We start from the raw sequence: 23,461 nt of genomic DNA, 5'->3' as shown, positions 1-23,461 counted from the left end.
ATAAAACTCTGTTTATAGAAGAGAAGGAATGGGAAGAGCAGGTTCCATTTACCATTACTCGCTGTCTCCTGTCAGTCAACCAGTTTGCAATCCATGCTACTACTTTGGCATCCACTCCCAAGCTTCTCATTTTGTTCAATAGTCTCCTCTATGATGTTAGATCTTTAGGTAATACAGACTGCACTACGGTGTTTATCTCTACACTTCATCATTCTGAAATGCATGTTCTCTTACTGTAATAACTCAATTAGGTATCACATCTATTCACAATTTTTAGGCTAAGAAAAATGTGGGCTTACATTGGGTATATGATAATAGACATACAAAGGGTTGAATTTGCAAAAGTTTAAATCAAGTGTGCAATAGCACCATTTGTAATGTTTTCAAGTCTAGTCTGAGATAGAATTTTGTTTTCATTTGTAGTTCAAGCAATACATTAAGGATGTTCACTTTAAAACCCCTGATGGATATGAGATCTTCTTTGATGAGAAAGGGAATGTGCCAGCTCACTATGACGTCATAAACTGGCTCCTGTTCCCCAATGGCTTATTCAGCAGCAGCAGTGTTGGACAATTTAATTTATCAGCATCAAGTGGCCAACAGCTCTTTGTGAACCAAAGTGCCATCTTGTGGAATCCGTACTTTACTGAGGTTTGGCATTTTCTATTCTGTTCTCATTAGACTATGTATACATTCTGTTTAAATAATCATATCATCGTAAGATACCAGCTTTAAGTCAAATCATCATTCATGCTTTTCCAACAAGAGCCCAAAGCATGTTACATGATTTATAGCAGATATTTAAAATCCAATATGCAAAAAGCAGAATAATTTAGTGCAGTAGAGGTTCAGATCAGAGTGCAGGTGATTGTACAGAAGTATATCAGATATCAGTTTCTGTTTGTGAAAACAGCAAGTTTAGTACAGTGGGCCTAGGGTTTATATATCCATATATATTTATTTATTTATTTATTATTTTTATATACCAACATTCATCTCAATTGAGCTATCACACCGGTTTACATTCAGGTACTGTAGGTATTTCTCTATCCCCAGAGGGCTTACACTCTAAGTTTTGTACCTGAGGCAATGTAGGGTAAAGTGACTTGCCCAAGGTCACAAGGAGTGACAGCGAGACTCGAACGCTGGTCTCCTGGTTCATAGTCCACTGCTCTAACCACTAGGCTATTCCTCCTCCCCTATTTATGGAGTGTTGTGCCTGGGTGGTGGATGTGGACTCTTGGCCTAGGTTGGTGTTGATACTACCCACAAGGGTTGGGCCCGCACGGGTCACCAGCGCTAGGAGGCGAGGCCAGAGGCGAGCAGGGGCCAGCTGGCGCTTCGTCACTACCAGCCCTCATTCCCTGCAGGTTGAGCCCTTGAGTACCAGGGCTGGCTGATCTTAGGAGGGCCCCTGCGGAGGGAAGTAGAGAAGGTGTGGAAAGCAGGCAACGTAAGGTCCAGTCCAGTGGTCGGTGGCAGGCAGCAATCAGGCAATGTGAGGTCTGGTCCAACATCAGGCAACGAAGAGATCCATCCAGAGGAGAAGCGGAGCAAGTATGGAACAAGCGGGCTGGAGGAAGGAACAGGAGACTGGAACCAGGCAGGAGGAAGAGATCAGGAACAGGCAGGCATGGATCAGGAACACAGAAGAACACTCGCACGAGAAAGGCCAGGCAGGAACCCGAAGCAAGAAGACCTGTTGCCAAGTTGTCGAGGATCAGACTGCTGCCCTGTTATTTAGGGCAGAGCTCTGACATCAGGGAAGGAGGCCGGTGGCATTTTCCCACCGTGGGCCCTTTAAATCTTCTCCCTAGGCGTGCGTACCTAGGTGGAGGGCAGGCAGCAGACAGCGGTGGTGGCGTCCTGCACGCCGGCAGGCCTGTGCTGGTGCCGACAGCGGGGAGGGTCCCTTGAGGTCATGGCAGGGAGCCGGGAGGCACGGCCGGCAGGACGCGGAGCCATGAGTATAACAGTTCTCCCCTTCCTAGGCCCCCCTCCAGGAAGTTTTGGCTTCTTGGGATGGGACGCATGGAATTGCTGAAGTAAGCTCCTGTCGAGGATGTTGGTGGCGGGTTCCCAGGAGTTCTCCTCTGGGCCAAAACCCTCCCAAGCAAGGAGATATTTCCATCTCTGACCTCGTTTCCTTATGTCCAACACATTGCGCACTTGGTAGGTTGCATCGTCATCTGATGCTATTGGCCGTGGTTTGGATTACTTCTTGGTAGTCCAGGAGAGCACCAAAGGCTTCAATAGTGAGACGTGAAAGGAGTTATGGATCCTCAGCGATGGGGGTAGGCAAAGCTTGTAGGTGACAGGACCCAGGTGTCAGAGGACCAGGAATGGCCCAACATATCGTGGAGCTAGGTGCAAAGACGGAAGTTTAAGGCGGATATATTGAGTGCTGAGCCAGACCTTTTCACCTGGTCTAAACTGAAGCGCCGGTCTTCTATGGGCATCCATAACCCTCTTGGCTCTGCAACTGGCTTCTTGTAGGAGTCGTTGGGTCTCTTTCCAGAGAAGATGTAATTCCTGGGCTTTTAGCTGAGCCGCTGGGGGTGGTACTGACAGCGGTACTGGCAGTGGAGGAAGAGGTTGCCTGCCATATATGAGCTGGAAAAGGGAAGTCTTGGTGGCTGAGGAGACATGCAAATTCAACTCAAATTCTGCCCAGGGCAGGAGGGATGCCCAATCGCTCTGTTGGGCGTTCACATAACTGCAAAGGAACTGTTTTAGGGTTCGATGGGTCCTTTCTGCCAGACCATTAGCCTGTGGATGATAGGCCGTGGTGAAGTCTAGCGAAATGCTGAATTTTTTACATAGGGCTTTCCAGAATTTGGCCATAAACTGAGTACCATGCTCTGACACTATATGCTGGGGAAGGCCATGGAGGCGGAAGATGTGTTGGACAAAAATCTGCACCAGCTGCGGAGTGAAGGGAAGACCGGGCAAGGTGACGAAGTGCGCCATCTTGGAGAATCGGTCCACTACCATCCAAATGACAGTCTTGCCTTCAGAGGGGGAAGGTCCACAACAAAAGACATGGTGATGTGTGACCACAGCTCCGTGGGCACTGGTGGATGCTGTAATAGGCCCCAGGGTCGACCTGCAAGAGGTTTCTGCTGGGCGCAAACCTGGCAAGAATCCACATAATTGCTGACATCGCGTCTCATCATGGGCCACCAGTGGAAGCGTTGTAGTAAGGCCAAGGTACGAGCTCTACCGGGATGGCCTGCGATGCGGGCGTCAGGGGCCTATTGCAGGACTGTGTTCCAGAGTCGGCGAGAGACAACCTCTTCCCCATAGGAATGGTGGTAGTGGTGGAGAGGATGACCCAAGCCGGACCTATGATATGTCGTGGGGGTTCATCCACGTCCTCTGAGACAAAAGAGACAAAAGAGACACTGATCTCAAGCATCCCCAAATCAGCCCACCTCTAACACCCTTCCAGCCTATCTTACTCTCGACCAACCACGCCAGCGTGCACCCAGCCACTCCAGCGTGCACCCAGCCACGCTAGCGTGCACCCAGCCACTCCAGCGTGCATCCAGTCTCTCCAGCGTGCACCCAGTCACTCCAGCGTGCACCCAGCCACTCCAGCCTGCACCCAGTCACTCCAGCCTGCACCCAGCCACTCCAGCGTGCACCCAGCCACTCCAGCGTGCATCCAGTCACTCCAGCGTGCATCCAGTCACTCCAGCGTGCACCCAGCCACTCCAGCGTGCATCCAGTCACTCCAGCGTGCATCCAGTCACTCCAGCGTGCACCCAGCCACTCCAGCGTGCATCCAGTCACTCCAGCGTGCACCCAATATCCCTCACCTGCCTCAGCAATCTCATAATGTCTCCTTCATTCCAAATTCCAATCCTCCCTCATTATCCACCTTCCAAAGGACATGCAACTCGACAAGCCCATCACCACCTCAGAACCATATCTCCAATTATGATCACTCCTTTCACCCAACTACTAGGCCTCACCTTATTCTCTTTAACATTATTCAATGCCCAATCCCTAACAAAGAAATCAGTCATACTAAACGACTATCTCATCGATGTAAAGCCGGATATATGCGCAATCACTGAGACCTGGCTCAAACCCTCTGACACTGCAATAATTAATCAACTACCCACAGAGACATACAATTTCTTCTCCATCCCTCGCCAGGGAAGAAAAAAAGGAGGAGGAATCCTCCTAGCTACAAAAAAAGACCTCAGATTCACGCAGCATTCCACCAATACAAACTCCAAAATCGAAATTGGCTTCTTCTCCTCAAACAAACTCCAAATTCTACTTGTCTACGCCCCTCCAGGTGTCCTTGAAACAGACCCCTCACCTCTGGTTGAACTAACCACCTCCTTCATTAATCTGGACGCCCCAGCTATAATCTTAGGAGACTTCAACCTCCATGTCGACAACTCTATACTATCACCCAACTGCGAAGCCTTACTCACAGCATTCTCCGCTTTAGGTTTCTCTCAACTAGTCAACAAACCCACACACAATGCTGGCCACACGCTTGACCTTATCTTCATAAACACAGCAATTAAACCGATCCAGCACCCCATCTGCACGAAGGTCCCTTGGTCAGATCATTCCCTTATAACAGCGTCATTCTCAATAAAAGATACCAGTCCATCTCCCATTCCCTCCCCTTGCTTCTCTTACAGGAAAACATGCTCCATGGAAGATCTCAGCAATCACATATCATCACATCTCACCCAAGTAGATCTCACCAATCCGAATTCAGCTCTACGATCGTGGAACAACATCACGGAATCCATTGCCAACAGATTATGCCCGCTAACAACAAAAAAACCACACCCCAATTCATCCAAAAGGCAACCGTGGTTTACACCAGAGCTAAAAAAGCTTAAACGAATGCTAAGACAAAAAGAAGCTAAATGGCGCAAAAACCCATGCACCATCACCCTATCTACCTATAAATCTACTCTTCACCAATATAAATCCAATACTTTAAAATCCAAGAGGAACTACTACGCATCCAAGATCCACCACCTAGTCTTCGATGCTAAAGCCCTCTTTAACTACGTCTCTAACCTCACACAAACAAGCCCTCCAGAAATCGCTCTCAACCAAGCTAAATCCAAAGCGGAAGAACTAGCAATATTTTTCAACAATAAAATCAGCAAACTTCTAACGCAGCTTCCCCCTAACACCGTCTCTACATCAACCTCACCTCAGACCGCCGTCAACAATACCCGCTTAGCTGAACTGGAACTCACCTCCTCCATCGAGATCCAAGATACTCTACGGAAAATGAAACCATCCTCTCACCCATCAGATCACATCCCTTCGAAACTGCTCCTATCAATTCCAGACTCTATCTCAAAATCCGTCAGACATAATAAATTGCTCAATAACTCAAGGATCTTACCCAGATGACCTCAAATTGGCCTCACTCAAACCTCTACTCAAGAAACCAAACCTAGATCCTAATGACCCAAACAACTACCGACCGATCGCCAACCTCCCCTTCATAGCCAAGATCATGGAGAAATTGGTGAACACCCGACTCTCAAACTACATAGAAGAAAACAACCTCCTATTCCCATCACAATACGGATTCCGCAAAACACTTAGCACGGAGTCCCTCCTCATCTCCTTAACAGATTACCTCATCCTGGGCCTTGATAAAGGACAAGCCTTCCTACTGATCCTACTGGACCTTTCGTCAGCCTTTGACACCGTTAACCATTCCCTGCTCATCAACCAGCTAGCCTCCTTGGGTATCACAGGCACAGCACTCTCCTGGTTCATATCATTTCTCAGCAACAGAAGATACAAGGTCAAATTACAGAACAAAGAATCCTCACAACACACTTCATCAGTAGGAGTCCCACAGGGCTCTTCCCTGTCTCCTACTCTATTCAATATTTACCTCATACCATTATGCCAACTTCTTACCGACCTCAACCTCAAACATTTCCTGTACGCTGATGATATCCAGGTCCTGATCCCCATTAAGGATTCCCTTGCAAAAACGCTGACTTTCTGGAACACATGCCTTCAAAAAATTCAACTCCTCCTCACCAGCCTAAACCTGGTACTAAATTCCGGCAAAACTGAACTCCTGCTCATCACCTCTGAGAACAGCACCTTTTCACCAACACAAGACACACCAACAATCACACAAGTGAGAGACCTAGGAGTCCTAATTGACAATCGCCTGAATTTCAAAGCCACCATTAACAAAACAACCAAAGACTGTTTCTACCAACTACAGGTGCTGAAAAGAATTAGACCTCTTTTCCATGCCCAAGATTTCAGAACCATCCTGCAAGCAATCATTTTTTCAAAATTAGACTATTGTAACACCATCCTACTTGGTCTTCCCGCTTCTTATACTAAACCGCTTCAGATGGTACAAAATACAGCTGCACGAATACTGACAAACTCCAGGAGAAGGGATCACATAACCCCCATCCTAAAGAGCCTCCATTGGTTACCTATACACTTTAGAATTATTTACAAGGCCATCCTTACCACATACAAAAATATCCACCTACTGGCTCCCATCGACATACAGATCCCTCTCCAACTACATAATTCAACAAGACCAACAAGAGATGCATACAAAGGATCGCTACAGGTACCACCGTCCAAATCTACCAGACACATCACACTAAGAGATCGGGCATTCTCTACAGCCATTCCACCGTTATGGAACTCTATCCCTTCAAACCTCAGACTTGAAACATGCATCTCAACCTTCAAAAAAAGACTAAAGACATGGATATTCACACAAGCATTCCCGGACTCAAACTGATCTACCTGCCACGCCAATCCTTACCTTCACATACACCATGACAAACCTTCTTGTTTGAATTTTATATTATTTTACACTATCGTTACATGTTTGAATTAAAAACCTGTCCTTTCTCTTCTCTCTCTGCCAAGTTCTAATCTCCCTGTTATTTGTAACTGCCTTTTTCCGCACCATTGTTTTAGTTTTGTTTACGATGCACACTTGTTTTAATGTGAACCAGCATGATGGGACTGCGTTCTCGAATGCCGGTATATAAAAACCCTAAATAAATAAATAAATAAAATAAAAGAACGGGAGAGGGCGTCTGCCTTGAGATTTTTGGCTGTGGGACAGTAGCGCAGACAGAAATTGAAGCGGGCAAAGAAGAGCACCCAGTGAGCCTGCCGGGGATTCATTTGCTGAGCTTGGTGAAGGTACTCTAAGTTTTTATGGTCCATGTATACGGTGATGGGGTGTTGGGCCCCTCAAGCCAGGGCCACCATTCCTCCAAAGCGAGCTTTACCGCTAGTGCTCCTTGTCGCCGATCCCATAGTTGCGTTCTGCAGGGGAAAACTGTTTGGAGTAGAAAGAGCACGGGTGAAGAGTGCCAGGAAGAGAATGCTGGCTCAGAACTGCCCCTACGCCCATGGAGGAGGCATTGACCTTGATCTCAAAAGGCTGCAGTAAATTGGGATGCCGAAGACATGGTTCCTGAAGAAAGGTGGCCTTTAGTTGCTAGAAGGCTGATATGGCCGTGGTGGGCCAGAGCTTAGGGTTCACTGCTTTATGAGTCAGGGCGGTAAGTGGAGCTACCAGTTTGGCATAATTATGGTTAAAGATCCGGTAATAATTAGTGAAAACTATAAAGTGCTGCAGGGCCCTCAGGCCGACGGGTTGTGGCCAGTTCTGAATGCTTCTGAGTTTCTCTGGGTCCATCCGGAATCCACGTTGGGAGACGATGTAACCAAGAAACGGTAAACTCTCCATCTCAAAAGAACATTTCTCCAGCTTGGCAAACAAGTGGTTGACTCGAAGGCATTGAAGTATCTGGGTGACGTCTCAGTGATGGGCTTGCAAATCTTTGGAGAAAACTAGGATATCATCCAAATAGATAACCAAACAGCTGTATAAGAGATCGTGAAATATCTCGTTCATCATGTTTTGAAAAATGGCGGGGGCATTGCACAAGTCATATGGCATTACAAGATACTCATAGTGCCCATCTCGAGTATTGAATGCTGTTTTCCATTTGTTGCCCTCCCGGATGTGAATCAGGTTGTAGGCCCCACGGAGATCAAGCTTAGAGAAAATTCTAGCTCCTTGCAGACAGTTGAATAACTCCAAGATGAGTGGCAATGGACAGCAATCCTTGAGGGTAATGGCATTCAGACCCCTGTAATCTATACAGGGTTGTAGGGACCCATCATTTTTCGGCACAACAAAGAAGCCTGCCCCAGTGGAGGAAGTAGACTGGCAGATGAATCCTTTCGTCAAATTCTCTTGCATGTAATTGGACATGGTCTTGGCTCTGCAAGAAAGAGGGGGTAGATGCACCCTCGAGGAGGTTCCACATTGGGCAAGAGATTAATTGCACAGCCAAATGGTCGATGGGGTGGTAGGATATCCGCTCTTTGTTTTGAAAAAACTTCTGCATAGGAGGCATAATGGGCTGGTAGCCCGGCAGGAGTCAGGGCGGTGGAGAGGCAGCATTGAGTGGTTATTGTTTTCAGGCAAGAGTTGTGACAGGAGGGCCCCCATTGTGACAATTGCATGGAAGTCCACTCAAACTGAGGAGAGTGCCTCCAAAGCCAAGGCAGATCAAGGACAATGGGATGGTTGGCCTGGTCAAGAAAGTGAAAGTGGATTTTTTTCCTCATGAAGAGCGCCGGTGCGGAAGGTAATGGGAATGGTGGTTTGGGTGACTTTTCCCGGCATAGGCTCACTGAGATGGTAGAGAGAATAAGCAGCACTGGGGCGAGACAAGTGGGAATCCGCAAATATTGGACCAGTTGTTTGAGAATGAAATTGCCGCCTGAGCTGGAGTCCACAAGAACCAGTGTGGAAATCACCCTCTTCACTGACAATGGCGACTGGCAGAATAAGCGGGGGAGCTAGAGAGGTTAGGCCTAGAGCAAGTTCCCCGACTTTAACACTTGTTGGTCCTGCAGGACTGGATTGGCTTGCTTCCACAGTGGAGAGGCCCAAGCCAAAGCCTTACCATCCAAAAGAGAGAGAATGTGGGTGGTCTTGGTGAAGTCCATGGGAAAGAGGGCAGACTAAAGACAGAAGTGCATGTGTCACTGGTTCAGAAGCCACGGCAATGCTGAGGATCTTCAGCAAAGTGTGGGGGAGAAGGGAGTGGCAGAACTGGCTGTGCTGTAGGCAAAGGGAGGGAGAGACTCCCCGTGGGAGGAGAGGAAGCTCCCTGTTGCACTGTGGAATCTAGGCGATGGCTGAGCCGATCCACCACTGATGCAAGGGACACAAGGACTTGTTGTTTCTCCAGAATCTTCTGTGCAAGGCTTATGGCCTGTAGAGTGGAGGCCTCTGCCGGGTCCATGACTTGGCAATCTGTTATGCCTGGGTGGCAGATGTGGACCCTTGGCCTAGGTTGGTGTTGACACTACCAGCTAGGATTGGGCCCTCACGGGTCACCAGCACTAGCAGGTGAGGCCAGAGGCGAGCAGGGGCCAGCTGGAGCTTCGCCACTACCAGCCCTCATTCCCCACAGGTTGAGCCCTTGGGTACCAGGGCCAGCTGGTCTTAGGAGGGCCCCTGTGGAGGGAAGTGCTGAAGGTGTTTAAAGCAGGCAACATATACAAAATGTGGAAAAAGTAATATACTGCGAAAATTGAGGTTAGTAAATTGGTGCAGATTGTATATGGTGCTCTTTGTATATGTATGTTTTTGAAAAGTTGTTTGTAGGGACTGATGTGATTCATTTCTGAAAAACTATGGCCATTTTTAGGGGTTATTTGGGACTTAGGTGTTTTTTTGTGATTTTTCAGATCATAAAAGAAATAAAGGTAGAACAGTGGAGACAATACATTTGGTTTGTCTTAATGTGGAAAAAGTAATATACTGTGAAAACTGAGGTTAGTAAGTTGGTGCTGATTGAATATTTAAAGCACTTTTTGAAAAAAAAAGTTTGCTTTTTGAGAATTTGTGGGAAATAATGATAAATTATTATTGTAATATCTTTTTGTACTGTGGATACATTTGAGTGAATTCGTGGAGGACATTTTGAAGATCTGTGTATTATGCTCCCCTGAAGAAGCCTATTGAATGACAAAACATGAATAGACATCCATAGACTTAATTGGCATCTCAGAGACATGGTGGAAGGAGGACAACCAATGGGACAGTGCAATAACGGGCTACAAATTATATCGCAATGACAGAGAGGAGCACCTGGGAGGCGGTGTGGCGCTTTATGTCCGGGATGGCATAGAGTCCAACAGGATAAGCATCCTGCATGAGACTAAATGCACAACTGAATCTTTATGTGTAGAAATCCCTTGTGTGTCGGGGAAGACTATAGTGATAGGAGTATACTACCGTCCACCTGGTCAAGATGGTGAGACTGATAGTAAAATGCTAAGAGAAATTAGGGAAGCTAACCAAATTGGTAGTGCGGTAATAATGGGAGACTTCAATTACCCCAATATTGACTGGGTAAATGTATCATCAGGACATGCTACAGAGATAAAGTTCCTGGATGGAATAAATGATAGCTTTATGGAGCAATTGTTTCAGGAACTGACGAGAGAGGGAGCAATTTTAGATCTAATTCTCAGTGGAGCACAAGATTTGGTGAGAGAGGTAATGGTGGTGGGGCCGCTTGGCAATAGTGATCATAATATGATCAAATTTGAATTAACGACTGGAAGGGGGACAGTAAGCAAATCCACAGCTCTCGTGCTAAACTTTCAAAAGGGAAACTTTGATAAAATGAGAAAAAAGTTAGAAAAAAACTGAAAGGAGCAGCTACAAAAGTAAAAAGTGTGCAAGAGGTATGGTCATTGTTAAAAAATACCATCCTAGAAGCACAATCCAGATGTATTCCACACATTAAGAAAGGTGGAAAGCAGGCAAAACGATTACCGGCATGGTTAAAAGGGGAAGTGAAAGAAGCTATTTTAGCCAAAAGATCTTCATTCAAAAATTGGAAGAAGGATCCAACAGAGGAAAATAGGAAAATGCATAAACGTTGGCAAGTTAAATGTAAGACATTGATAAGATAAGTTAAGAGAGAATTTGAAAAGAAGTTGGCCATAGAGGCAAAAACTCACAGTAAAAACTTTGTTAAATATATCCGAAGCAGAAAGCCTGTGAGGGAGTCAGTTGGACCGTTAGATGATCGAGGGGTTAAAGGGGCACTTAGAGAAGATAAGGCCATCGCGGAAAGATTAAATGATTTCTTTTCTTCGGTGTTTACTGAAGAGGATGTTGGGGAGGTACCCGTACTGGAGAAGGTTTTCATGGGCAATGATTCAGATGGACTGAATCAAATCACGGTGAACCTAGAAGATGTGGTAGACCTGATTGATAAACTGAAGAGTAGTAAATCACCTGGACCGGATGGTATACACCCCAGAGTTCTGAAGGAACTAAAAAAATGAAATTTCAGGCCTAATAGTAAAAATGTGTAACCTATCATTAAAATCATCCATTGTACTTGAAGACTGGAGGATAGCTAATGTAAACCCCATATTTAAAAAGGGCTTCAGGGGAGATCTGGGAAATTACAGACTGGTTAGCCTGACTTCAGTGCCAGGAAAAATAGTGGAAAATGTTCTAAACATCAAAATCACAGAACATATAGAAAGGCATGGTTTAATGGAACAAAGTCAGCATGGCTTTACCCAAGGCAAGTCTTGTCTCACAAATCTGCTTCACTTTTTTGAAGGAATTAATAAACATGTAGATAAAGGTGAACCGATAGATGTAGTGTACTTGGATTTTCAGAAGGCGTTTGACAAAGTTCCTCATGAGAGGCTTCTAGGAAAAGTAAAAAGTCATGGGATAGGTGGCGATATCTTTTCGTGGATTACAAACTGGCTAAAAGATAGGAAACAGAGAGTAGGATTACATGGACAATTTTCTCAGTGGGAGTGGGCAGTGGAGTGCCTCAGGGATCTGTACTGGGACCCTTACTTTTCAATAAATTTATAAATGATCTGGAAAAAAATTATGAGTGAGGTAATCAAATTTGCAGATGATACATGTACTGTATACATTTACTGTATACATGTACATGTACTGTATACATTTATACAGATCATCTGTATAAATTATGCAGATGATACAGATCATTTATAAATGATCTGGAAAGAATTACGAGTGAGGTAATCAAATTTGCAGATGATACAAAATTGTTTAGAGTAGTTAAATCACAAGCAGATTGTGATAAATTGCAGGAAGTCCTTGTGAGGCTGGAAAATTGGGCAGCTAGATGGCAAATGAAATTTAATGTGGACAAGTGCAAGGTGATGCATATAGGGAAAAATAACCCATGCTATAGTTACACAATGTTAGGTTCCGTATTAGGTGCTACTACCCAAGAAAGAGATCTACACTTTTCTATTTACTCACTATAAACCTAACCTCTATCTACCCAATATTTCTTCATATGCATCATTTCTGATTTCCCCTTATATCTACTTACTACCTTCAATACCCTCTTTACAGCTACTCCTAATAGCAATCTAAGTGCTTCTTTTCCTTCTGCTTTTCCCCCCTCCCACCACCTTTAACTTAAAATCCTATATCCTCATCCTCCTCCCTAGCCTCATACCTAATTTTCCTAGTGTCCCTTTTCTCTACAGCTCTACTTAACTCAGTTTAGTCAAGTTGTACATAAATGATTGTTTTAATTTAATTTAACTACTCCTACTAGTTTATGTTCAATTGCCCATATTTTAACCATTGTTTAAATTTATATCACTCCTAAATGTTTGTTTTGACTTAATTACTTCTACTTGTTTTATGTTCAATTATGGATTTCAACTCTTGTTAAATGTATAACGCTACAGCGTATGTTCTTGTTCTATGTACACCGACGTGATATCTCTGATGAGCGGCGGTATATAAAAAACTATAAATAAATAAAATAAATAAAATCTAGGCATCATAGTGGATAACACATTGAAATCATCGGTTCAGTGTGCTGTGGCAGTCAAAAAAGCAAACAGAATGTTGGGAATTATTAGAAAGGGAATGGTGAATAAAACGGAAAATGTCATAATGCCTCTGTATCGCTCCATGGCGAGACGGCACCTTGAATACTGTGTACAATTCTGGTTGCTGCATCTCAAAAAAGATATAATTGCAATGGAGAAGGTACAGAGAAGGGCTACCAAAATGATAAAGGGAATGGAACAGCTCCCCTAGGAGGAAAGACTAAAGAGGTTAGGACTTTTCAGCTTGGAGAAGAGACGGCTGAGGGGTGATACGATAGAGGTGTTTAAATCATGAGAGGTCTAGAACGGATAGATGTGAATCGTTTTATTACTCTTTCGGATAGTAGAAATACTAGGGGGCACTCTATGAAGTTAGCATGGGGCACATTTAGAACTAATCGGAGAAAGTTTTTACTCAACGCACAATTAAACTCTGGAATTTTTTTGCCAGAGGATGTGGTTCGTGCAGTTAGTATAGCTGTGTTTAAAAAAGGATTGGATAAGTTCTTGGACGAGAAGTCCATTACCTGCTATTAATTAAGTTGACTTAGATAATAACCACCGCTATTACTAGCAACGGTAACATAGAATAGACTTGGTTTTTGGGTACTTGCCAGGTTCTTATGGCCTGGATTGGCCACTGTTGGAAACAGGATGCTGGGCTTGATGGACCCTTGGTCTGACCCAGTATGGCATGTTCTTATATTCTTATGTTCTTAAGTTGGGAGTATGGATTTGTGAAATAGAACTACAAATAAACACAATGTTGTAAAGAGGGAGTAAGACAACTGAATTGTTAAATAGATTTTCTAAAAGAAATTTTTTTTTAATAGTATGATTGTGTGTGTGAATGAGTTTTTATGGTGAATATTTATTATTTTCTCTATGTATCTGACAATGAATAGAAATTGAATGTTTTTTGAAGCTTTTTGATAAAATGTTTTGTATACAATAATAAAATCTTTTCTAATGAATTTATATATCACTATATATGATAAGCCCTGTTATATAGGGCAGAGCTCTGACATCAGGGAAGGAGGCCGGCAGCATTTTCCTGCCGTGGGCCCTTTAAATCTTCTACCCAGGCGCGTGCGCGAGCCTAGGCAGAGGTCAGGCAGCAGACAATTGCGGTGGCGGCCTGCATGCCAGTAGGCCTGCGCCGGAGCTGACAGCAGGGAGATCCCCCTGAGGTCGCGGCAGGGAGCCAGGAGGCACGGCCGGCAGGACACGGTGCCGGGAATATAACATGGAGATTTGATTATACAGAATTGATGTTATATAGTGCTTCAACGGTTTATGTTTTTACCAGTTTTCAGAAGGATGGGAGATCTGGGATGAGTCTGTTTGGTGCTAGGGCATTTTATATGACTGGGGCTGATCCTTTTTGTGGTGTTAGACATTTAGCTTATATTCTGAGGGTCTTTTAGGGTGCAGGATCAGGTAGGGATTCGAGATGGGATTATGGATGGGAGGGGAGAGGGGAGAAAAAGACCAAGGGATTTTTTTCTGAATTTGAAGAGAGGTTGAGGCGATGGGGTCACTCTTGGACTATTTTGAGGGATGGAGGGGAGATATGGCATGTGCCTGGCATTAATGTCAGTGATTTAGCAGGATGGGTGATGAGGGAATGGGACTGAAGGCCCATAAGGATTTACACAAATGTTATTTTCATCTTATCTTGCTGTTTGTTTGTCTGCAATTCACAAAACAGTATAGGAAGATTTTATAGATCGTTCATAAAAGGGCTACCAAAATGGTGTTGAATCTATACCAAAAGCTCCATGAGATATGATCTAAATATGTGCACCCTAGCATACAAATGAGGATGCATAGCATGCTTCTTATTTATTTATTTAATGCTCATTAAAAGAAGGAACCAAGCCCCATTTAGAACTAGTGACCCAATCTCAGTTCAGAAGTGGGGAGTTGTTCCTTCTATGAAAGTAAAATGCATACATTAAGAAGTAGTCAGGGGCAGATTGGCCTATTGGGGGATCGGGCATCCCCCGGTAGGCCGGTCGCTCCAGTCACGTGGTCTGCCGTGCATGGCCATGACGGAGCCGCGCTCGGCAGACCACGTGATGTGTCCTGGGCCAACCTGGGCGGCGAATCCCTGGGCCGGTCTTCCTCGGGAATCCACCGCTGGAAGTAGTTGTAGACTAAGCCTCCTACTGGCAGCAGTAGAAATGCTGCACTGGAGCAGGGATGAGGTAAGGTCATACCTCCTTATGATGGATGAGTAGAGGATCGCTCCTAGTAGGCTGTTGAGAAGTGGTAGTTATGCTGGGAGAAGCAATGGGGGTGATGGCAGCAATATTTATTGCTCAATCAGGTCTTTGGGCTAGGATGCAAATCTCCAGTAGCTTTTATATCTATTGGGCTGTTGGGAGGGAAATTTGAGCTTTTGGTGAATGCAGTATTTGCCATATTGATTCCTTCTATTTAGCACTGTGTTTCTACATGAAAATTGTCAGATAATTGTTATTTTGGACAAATATGAACTAAAGTCGAGTTTAGCACAGATGCACCATGCCAAATTTCATGCAACTTATGCACTACTTTTGCCCTATGAGTACAGACTGATAGAGAGATGGATGGACCAGCGATTGAAAACAGCTGGAACAAGTGAAACATGCCTAACAATGAAGATACAGGGGTGCATTTTCCACATGTGCGCACGCTTCCCTGCGCGCGCACATGGATGAGCTGATTTTCTACCATAAGCGTGCTGGCCCAAACATGGTGGAAAATCCATGGGTCGCGCGCACATGCGTACCAGATTTTTTAATCCGTGCGTGTATGTGCAGGCGGCATGCAGAAGGGGGGGTGCAATTTCCGTGCAGCGATGAATTCAGTCCTTCCGCAGTTCTCTCCTTACCCATAGCCCTCCCTCTTCCCCTCTCCTCCCCACCCCTTAAACCCTACCTTTTTTCTTTTTTTCCCTTTGTTTCACAACTTACTTCAGCTGCTGAGCTGAAGTAAGTTGCACGCGTCGGCAGCCGGCCAGGCGCAAGTCTTTGGGACAGCCATCAATAGCACTATCCTAGTCCGCCCCTCGCCCCACCCAGAACACGCCCCCTGGTCCACCCCTTCCAGGAAGCCTGGCACTTGTGCACTTTCTGGCCTTTATGCGCATGGCCGGGCCTCTTGGAAAATTCGCCCGGCGTGCAAGGCCCGGCCACTCGCATAAAGGCTGGATTTTAAGTATGGGCAGTTTAAAATCTACCCTATATAGTATTAAACAAAATATCTTACCCTCTGGTAAAAAATTCATAGTGTAAAATAGACCTTTTTCCTAGTGTCTTTGTTGAATCTCTTTGATAAAGCAGACAGATATTAGGGAGCTATGCTAATCTAAAATGAATGTGCATGCTGAATAAATTGAGGCCTTTCTTTTTTCATTAAATCTAAAATAAAATATACTTCCACCCGCTCTCCCTCAAATTTTTGCCTTTTTCATTTCAGCAAATAGCATACACTATTTTCAGAAAGAAAAATCAGATTTAAATGACCCCGCCTTCCCCACCACCACCAGAAATGAAGTTCAGCCATAAAATTGTCCAATATTTTCATGTACATCATTATCAGACATGCTCTTTTTACTGGGAAGAATTTGAGGATGCTGCAGTTAATGCATTGGGAGGTAAATAGCTTAACTGTGCACAGTTGGGTAAAGTCTGCACATACATTTTACTAGGGTTGTGCAGTCATTTGAAATAGAATGCACAGGCTGAAACTAATTAATTAGTGTATTCCAATGAATAGGGCCTGCAGTTGAGAAAGCTTGCTCTCTCTGGTTACAGCTTGTCTTGTTGTTTTAGGGGACAGAATTTGTAAAAGGAGTTATTTTGGAGCTGAGTTTTTTTGCAAGGGGTGTATATGTGTAATGCTGCAGATAACCAGGTAGAAATATTGTAAATCAGGCTATGAATAACTGTCAAAGTTTTGTTTTGGATGTGCCATTTAACAGGCAACCAATGCAGTTGATAAAGTATTGGTGATATGTGATCATAGGGTCTGCTGTTGGAAAGAAGTCATGCTGCTGAGTTTTGTAGAAGCTGAAGCGGTCAAATAGTAGATTGAGGGAGGCCTAGATAGAGCGAATTACAATAATTTAATCCAGAAAGAATAAGTGACTGAAGCATTGTGCGAAAGTAGTTCAGGTCAAGTAAAGATTTTCTGTGTCTGAGAAGGTGAAGTTTGTAGAAAGATGTTTTAAGTAATGCTTTAGTGTATGCGGTTAAATCTAACTTTGGATCAAGTTTGATGCCGAGGTTATGGACCTGTTTCGTGATATTGATGGTAGAGTTATCTATGAGAATGGACTCTGGGATTTTTTTGAATTGGGGGGTTTCCAAAAATCAGTTTTTCAGTTTTTGATAGGTTCAAACTGACAGGGTCAATTATCAAATTACTTCATGGCGTTTTCGCATGTGTTAAGGCGTTTTTGCATGTGAAAAATGCCTTAATGCATGTGAAAAGCACCATAACGCGTGGTGCGATGCACATTTTTAAAAGGGGAGAAATTGGGGAGGTCGGGGGTGAGAATTCTGTAAAAGTGGCCTGGCTTCGCAAAGTGAGATGCCATAACGCATGATAGCACACAATTTTAATGCCAGAAATAGCTACACATTTTTCACATTTTTCAATTGCATTGCATTAAGCTGTGCAATGTCATAATGCAATTTGCTTACAAATTCCGATTTGGGCATTTTTAGGCAGGTGAAGAGCCTGAGATGTGTGTGTGTGAGAGAGAGAGAGTGCCTCTGGGGGTGGCACCATAGTAAGCAGCTATATTGGAGTGTTTTCTTCTCATAACATAAATGTGAAAAAAGAAAAATATAAATGTTTCTCTTTCCTCTGTACCTGCTTTCTTGTTCTTTGTTTTCTTCTACACCTCCAAAATCCCAGCCTGGAAGGGTGCACCCGAACCTTTCCCTTGCATTTTGCAGGCATTCCAGATAACCAGACACTGCAGGAGCAGAATTCAGGAAACAGAAGCTCCCAAAGATAGCGGCATAGTGTGACTAAAGATTTAATCAGAAAGTAAATTTCAGAAGAAACCCATAATGCCATCCAGCAGTTAGATCAAGTTTAAGTAGGGAATGTAATAAAAGCATATATAATGAAAATATTTACCATTCTTTTCTGTTAAATTTGACATCTCATTATCCATCCACCTTGATGCTATACCCCTAAACTTGTTGGTCTATTTGCTAACATTCAAAGACTTTACACCTTGGAGTTCTGCTCCTTTGCCTTGCTTCCACACCCTAGACTTTACACCTGGAGGTGTTCCTCTCATGTTGCTTTCATGTTGATACCACTCTACATGCTACTTCACCCCTTTATCAGTGCCTTGATTTTTTTCTGTCACCTTCATGGTACCTTAGAATAATGATGCAACTTTTGGTTACACTTTGCCTCTCATACTGCTTCTAAGGGTTCATGCTACTTATTGGTGATCTCTTTTGCAGCCTTGACATGTTCTTTCCTCTCTTTTTGCTTTTTTTTTTTTATTTTACTATATTTATTTCAGTTTTTAAAGTTAACACTAAATATGCTTAACTCCAAAACTGGATGACCCTTGGAGAACTCCTGCTTTTTATTCTAGCTTGCTACATGTATCATGGTATCAGACGCATATTTATATATTTATAAATGATCTGGAAAGGAATACAATGAGTGAGGTTATCAAATTTGCAGATGATACAAAATTGTTCAGAGTAGTTAAATCACAAGCGGATTGTGATAAATTGCAGGAGGACCTTGTGAGACTAGAAGATTGGGCATCCAAATGGCAGATACAATTTAATGTAGACAAGTGCAAGGTGTTGTATATAGGGGGAAAACCCCCATACAGTAGTTACATGACATTAGGTTCCAAGTTAGGAGCTACCATCCAGGAAAAAGATCTAGGCATCATAGTGGATAACACATTGAAATTGTCAGTTCAGTGTGCTGCGGCAGTCAAAAAAGCAAACAGAATGTTGGGAAATATTAGAAAGGGAATGGTGAATAAAACGGAAAATGTCATAATGCCTCTGTATCGTTCCATGGTGAGACCGCACCTTGAATATTGTGTACAATTCTGGTCGCCGCATCTCAAAAAAGATATAATTGCGATGGAGAAGGTACAGAGAAGGGCTATCAAAATGATAAAGGGAATGGAACAGCTTCCCTATGAGGAAAGACTAAAGAGATTAGGACTTTTCAGCTTGAAGAAGAGACGGCTGAGGAGGGATATGATAGAGGTGTTTAAAATCATGAGAGGTCTAGAACGGGTAGATGTGAATTGTTTTTTTACTCTTTTGGATTATAGAAAGACTAGGGGGCACTCCATGAAGTTAGCATGTGGCACATTTAAAACTAATCGGAGAAAGTTCTTTTTCACTCAACGCACAATTAAACTAGAATTTGTTGCCAGAGGATGTGGTTATTGCAGTTAGTATAGTTACATGACATTAGGTTCCAAGTTAGGAGCTACCATCCAGGAAAAAGATCTAGGCATCATAGCGGATAATACATTGAAATCGTTGGCTCAGTGTGCTGTAACAGTCAAAAAAGCAAACAGAATGTTGGGAATTATTAGAAAGGGAATGGTGAATAAAACGGAAAATGTCATAATGCCTCTATATCGATCCATGGTGAGGCCGCACCTTGAATACTATGTACAATTCTGGTCATCGCATCTCAATAAAAATATAGTTGCACTGGAAACGGTAAAGAGTGGGGCAACCAAAATTATAAAGGGGATGGAACAGCTCCCCTATGAGGAAAGGTTAAAAGGTTAGGGCTGTTCAGTTTGGTAAAGAAATGGCTGAGGGGGGACATGATAGAGGTCTTTAAAATGATGAGAGTTCGAGAACATGTAGATGTCAATTGATTATTTACACTTTCGGATAATAGAAGGACTAGGGGGCATTCCATAAAGTTAGCAAGCAGCACATTTAAGACTAATCAGATAAAATTATTTTTCACGCAATGCACAGTTAAGCTCTGTAATTTGTTGCCAGAGGATGAGGTTAGTACAATTAGTGTAGCTGGGATTAAAAAAGGTTTGGATAAGTTCTTGGAGGAGAAATGAATTAATGGCTATTAATCAAGTTGACTTATGGAATGACCTCTGCTATTACTGGCATCAGTAGCATGGGATCTTCTTAGTGTTTGGGTAATTGCCAGGTTCTTGTGGCCTGGTGTTGGCCTCTGTTGGAAACAGGATGCTGTGTTTGATTGTCCCTTGGTCTGACCCAGCATGGCAATTTCTTATAGTTTTATGTTTTTATGATCTGACGTGCATACATTATAATTGAAAACATGCCCCTACTCCAACCTTTAATACTGTCCTTAGTTTTCATAAAAGTACACACAACACTGTGTTTAATGTGAATATTTATATGTACTGAGCTGGATAATTTTTAAAACAGCTATTTTTGTTTTTGTTTTTTCTTTTTTTTTTTCATAAATCGCTTTGAAAATCAGTTCCCAAATAAGAATAAGAACAATAAAAATACAGGGCTTCATTTACTAAGATATTTTGCCATAGACTTAAACTGGGAAAAAAGTCCTCATTAGATCTGGCCCTTAGCCCCTCAGAAAAAGAGCCAAATGCTAAAGAATGAATATGAATATATTTCTCTCCCTTTTCTGTCCTCAGACTCCACACTCTGTGTGCTCTGAGAGTTGTGTTCCTGGATACAGAAAAGTTCTTCAGAGACTGAAGCCGGTCTGCTGCTTTGACTGCATCCCTTGCTCTGAAGGAGAATTTTCCAACACAACAGGTAGACAAAATACGGTCTATCATATCATGCCTATATATGGAATAACCCCACCCAATCTAAACAAATACAGATGTGCACTACAAATATACGAGCAAACAACATATATTAGATACATCCATGGATTTCTAGTTAAAATATGGTCTATCATCATGCGTAAATATGGAATAACTCCACTCAATACACACAAATACAGATGTGCACCTAGTACAAATATATATACAAACTCAATAGCAAGCAACATATACTAGATACATCCATGGATTTCTAGTTAAAATAGGGTGATTGTTTATTATCATATAATTTTTCTTAAGTGTAATATAATTTTTCTGAATTAGGAAAACTTCAATTTGCAAAGGATAATATATGGTAAATTAGTTAAAGCATATTTCTACCAAAAAACAGGATATGTTATGCAATGAAAGCCCAAATAAATAGATAAACAGAGAGACTGATGGAAAGAATTTGATAGTAGATAGATCTATAAGATATATTCTTCATGTTTCAATATTTCTTTAATTTCCATTTGGACATAATGGGGCGGATTTTCAGAGCCCTGCTCGCGTAAATCCGCCCAAAACCAGGCGGATTTACGCGAGCAGGGCCCTGCGCGCCGGGAAGCCTATTTTACATAGGCCTCCCGGCGCGCGCAGAGCCCCGGGACTCGCGTAAGTCCCGGGGTTCTCCGAGGGGGGCGTGTCGGGGGCGTGTCGGGGGGCGGGCCCGGTCGTCGCGGCGTTCCGGGGCGTGTCGGCAGCGTTTTGGGGGCGGGTACGGGGGCGTGGCTACGGCCCGGGGCGGTCCGGGGGCGTGGCCGCGCCCTCCGTACCCGCCCCCAGGTCGCGGCCCGGCGCGCAGCAGGCCCGCTGGCGCGCGGGGATTTACGTCTCCCTTCGGGAGGCGTAAATCCCCCGACAAAGGTAAGGGGGGGGTGTAGACAGGGCCGGGTGGGTGGGTTAGGTAGTGGAAGGGAGGGTAAGGTGAGGGGAGGGCAAAGGAAAGTTCCCTCCGAGGCCGCTCCGATTTCGGAGCGGCCTTGGAGGGAACGGGGGGAGGCAGCGCGGCTCGGCGCGCGCAGGCTATACAAAATCGATAGCCTTGCGCGCGCCGATCCAGGATTTTAGTGGATACGCGCGGCTCCGCGCGTATCTACTAAAATCCAGCGTACTTTTGCTTGAGTCTGATGCGCAAGCAAAAGTAGGCTGATCGCGCTTCTTTTAAAATCTACCCCAATGTTGAAAATCCTTGCTCATGTTTTCCTTTTCTTAAAAACTCTGAATTTCTGGAACAACATGTATAAAAATAAGATATATTGTTTTCTATAGATGCAGAGAACTGCATGAGGTGCCCTGATGATCAATGGCCCAATGAGCGGAAGGATGGGTGCATCCCAAGAATCTTGGTCTTCCTGTCATTTGAGGAGTCCTTAGGTGCAGCTTTGGCTTCCATTGCTATTCTCTTCTCCATCATCACTAATGTAATACTGGCAATCTTTATTACATACAAGGACTCACCCGTAGTGAAAGCCAATAACCGGGATCTCAGCTACAGCCTCCTGATCTCCCTCATGCTGTCCTTCCTCTGTTCCTTGGTATTCATTGGATGTCCTGGAAGAGTGACCTGTCTGCTCCGGCAAGTTGCTTTTGGGATCATTTTTACAATTGCAGTTTCTTCTGTTCTAGCAAAAACCATCACTGTTGTCATTGCCTTCAATGCCACCAAGCCCAGCAGCAAGCTAAGGAAGTGGGCAGGGACAAGAATCTCCATCTCTCTAATCCTTCTATGCTGCTTGGTTCAAGTTGTGATATGCATTGCATGGCTGCTCATCTCTCCCCCATTCCCAGACTATGACACACAGTCTGAACCTGGGATGATGATCCTACAGTGTAACGAGGGCTCCACCATTGCATTTTATAGTGTGATTGGGTACATTGGCTTCTTGGCACTGTTAAGCTTCATTGTGGCTTTCCTGGCAAGGAAGTTGCCTGACAGTTTCAATGAGGCCCAGTTCATCACGTTCAGCATGCTGGTGTTCTGCAGTGTTTGGGTCTCCTTCATCCCAGCGTACCTGAGCACCAAGGGCAAATACATGGTGGCTGTGGAAATCTTTGCCATTCTGGCTTCCAGTGCTGGACTGCTGGGCTGTATCTTCTTCCCCAAGTGTTACATTATTCTGCTCAGGCCTGACCTAAATACAAGGGAGCATTTAATTGGAAAACAATATTCTAAGAAACCTAAATGACAAAGCATTTCTTCCAAATGACTTTTGTGTTTATATCCCCTCAAAATATGAGAAGTGCTTTCTAATTTAATCAAAGTAATTTTATTTTACAGTTAATTTATCTTTGATTTTCCACAGGAGGAAAGTACTTGTGCTATTTGAATCCTTTTTTCACTCAACGCACAATTGAACTCTGGAATTTGTTGCCAGGGGATGTGGTTAGTGAAGTTAGTATAGCTGTGTTTAAAAAATGATTGGATAAGTTCTTGGAGAAGTCCATTACCTGCTATTAATCAAGATAACTTAGAAATCGGAGCGGCCTGGGAGGGAACGCCGTGGGCGTTGACGCGTGCAAGTTGCACTAATGTGCACCCCCTTGTGCGCACCAACCTCCGATTTTATAACATGCATGCACCGGCACACGCATGTTATAAAATTGGGTGTCCATGTGTGCACGCCGGGTAGCGCATGCACATGGATGCCTGCGCATACCTTTTAAAATCTACCCCTATGT

General features: G+C 43.9%; 1 protein-coding gene across 1 annotated transcript in view; it reads left to right on the top strand.

Annotated features, from left to right (window-relative positions):
• The window catches only part of LOC115077808 (vomeronasal type-2 receptor 1-like), a 144,075-nt gene extending 121,107 nt beyond the window's left edge, over window positions 1-22,968 (top strand). Inside the window, exons 7-9 of the mRNA XM_029580094.1 lie at window positions 424-651; window positions 20,606-20,729; window positions 22,052-22,968. Of these exons, the coding sequence (XP_029435954.1) occupies window positions 424-651; window positions 20,606-20,729; window positions 22,052-22,968 (1,269 nt within the window). The remainder of the gene's footprint in view (window positions 1-423; window positions 652-20,605; window positions 20,730-22,051) is intronic.
• The last annotated feature ends 493 nt before the right edge of the window (window positions 22,969-23,461 follow it).

This window comes from Rhinatrema bivittatum, chromosome 16, assembly GCF_901001135.1.
Source record: "Rhinatrema bivittatum chromosome 16, aRhiBiv1.1, whole genome shotgun sequence".
Taxonomy (NCBI): domain Eukaryota; kingdom Metazoa; phylum Chordata; class Amphibia; order Gymnophiona; family Rhinatrematidae; genus Rhinatrema; species Rhinatrema bivittatum.
The sequence above is the reverse complement of the archived record's forward strand: the minus strand, read 5'-3'. Positions and strand labels throughout refer to the sequence as shown.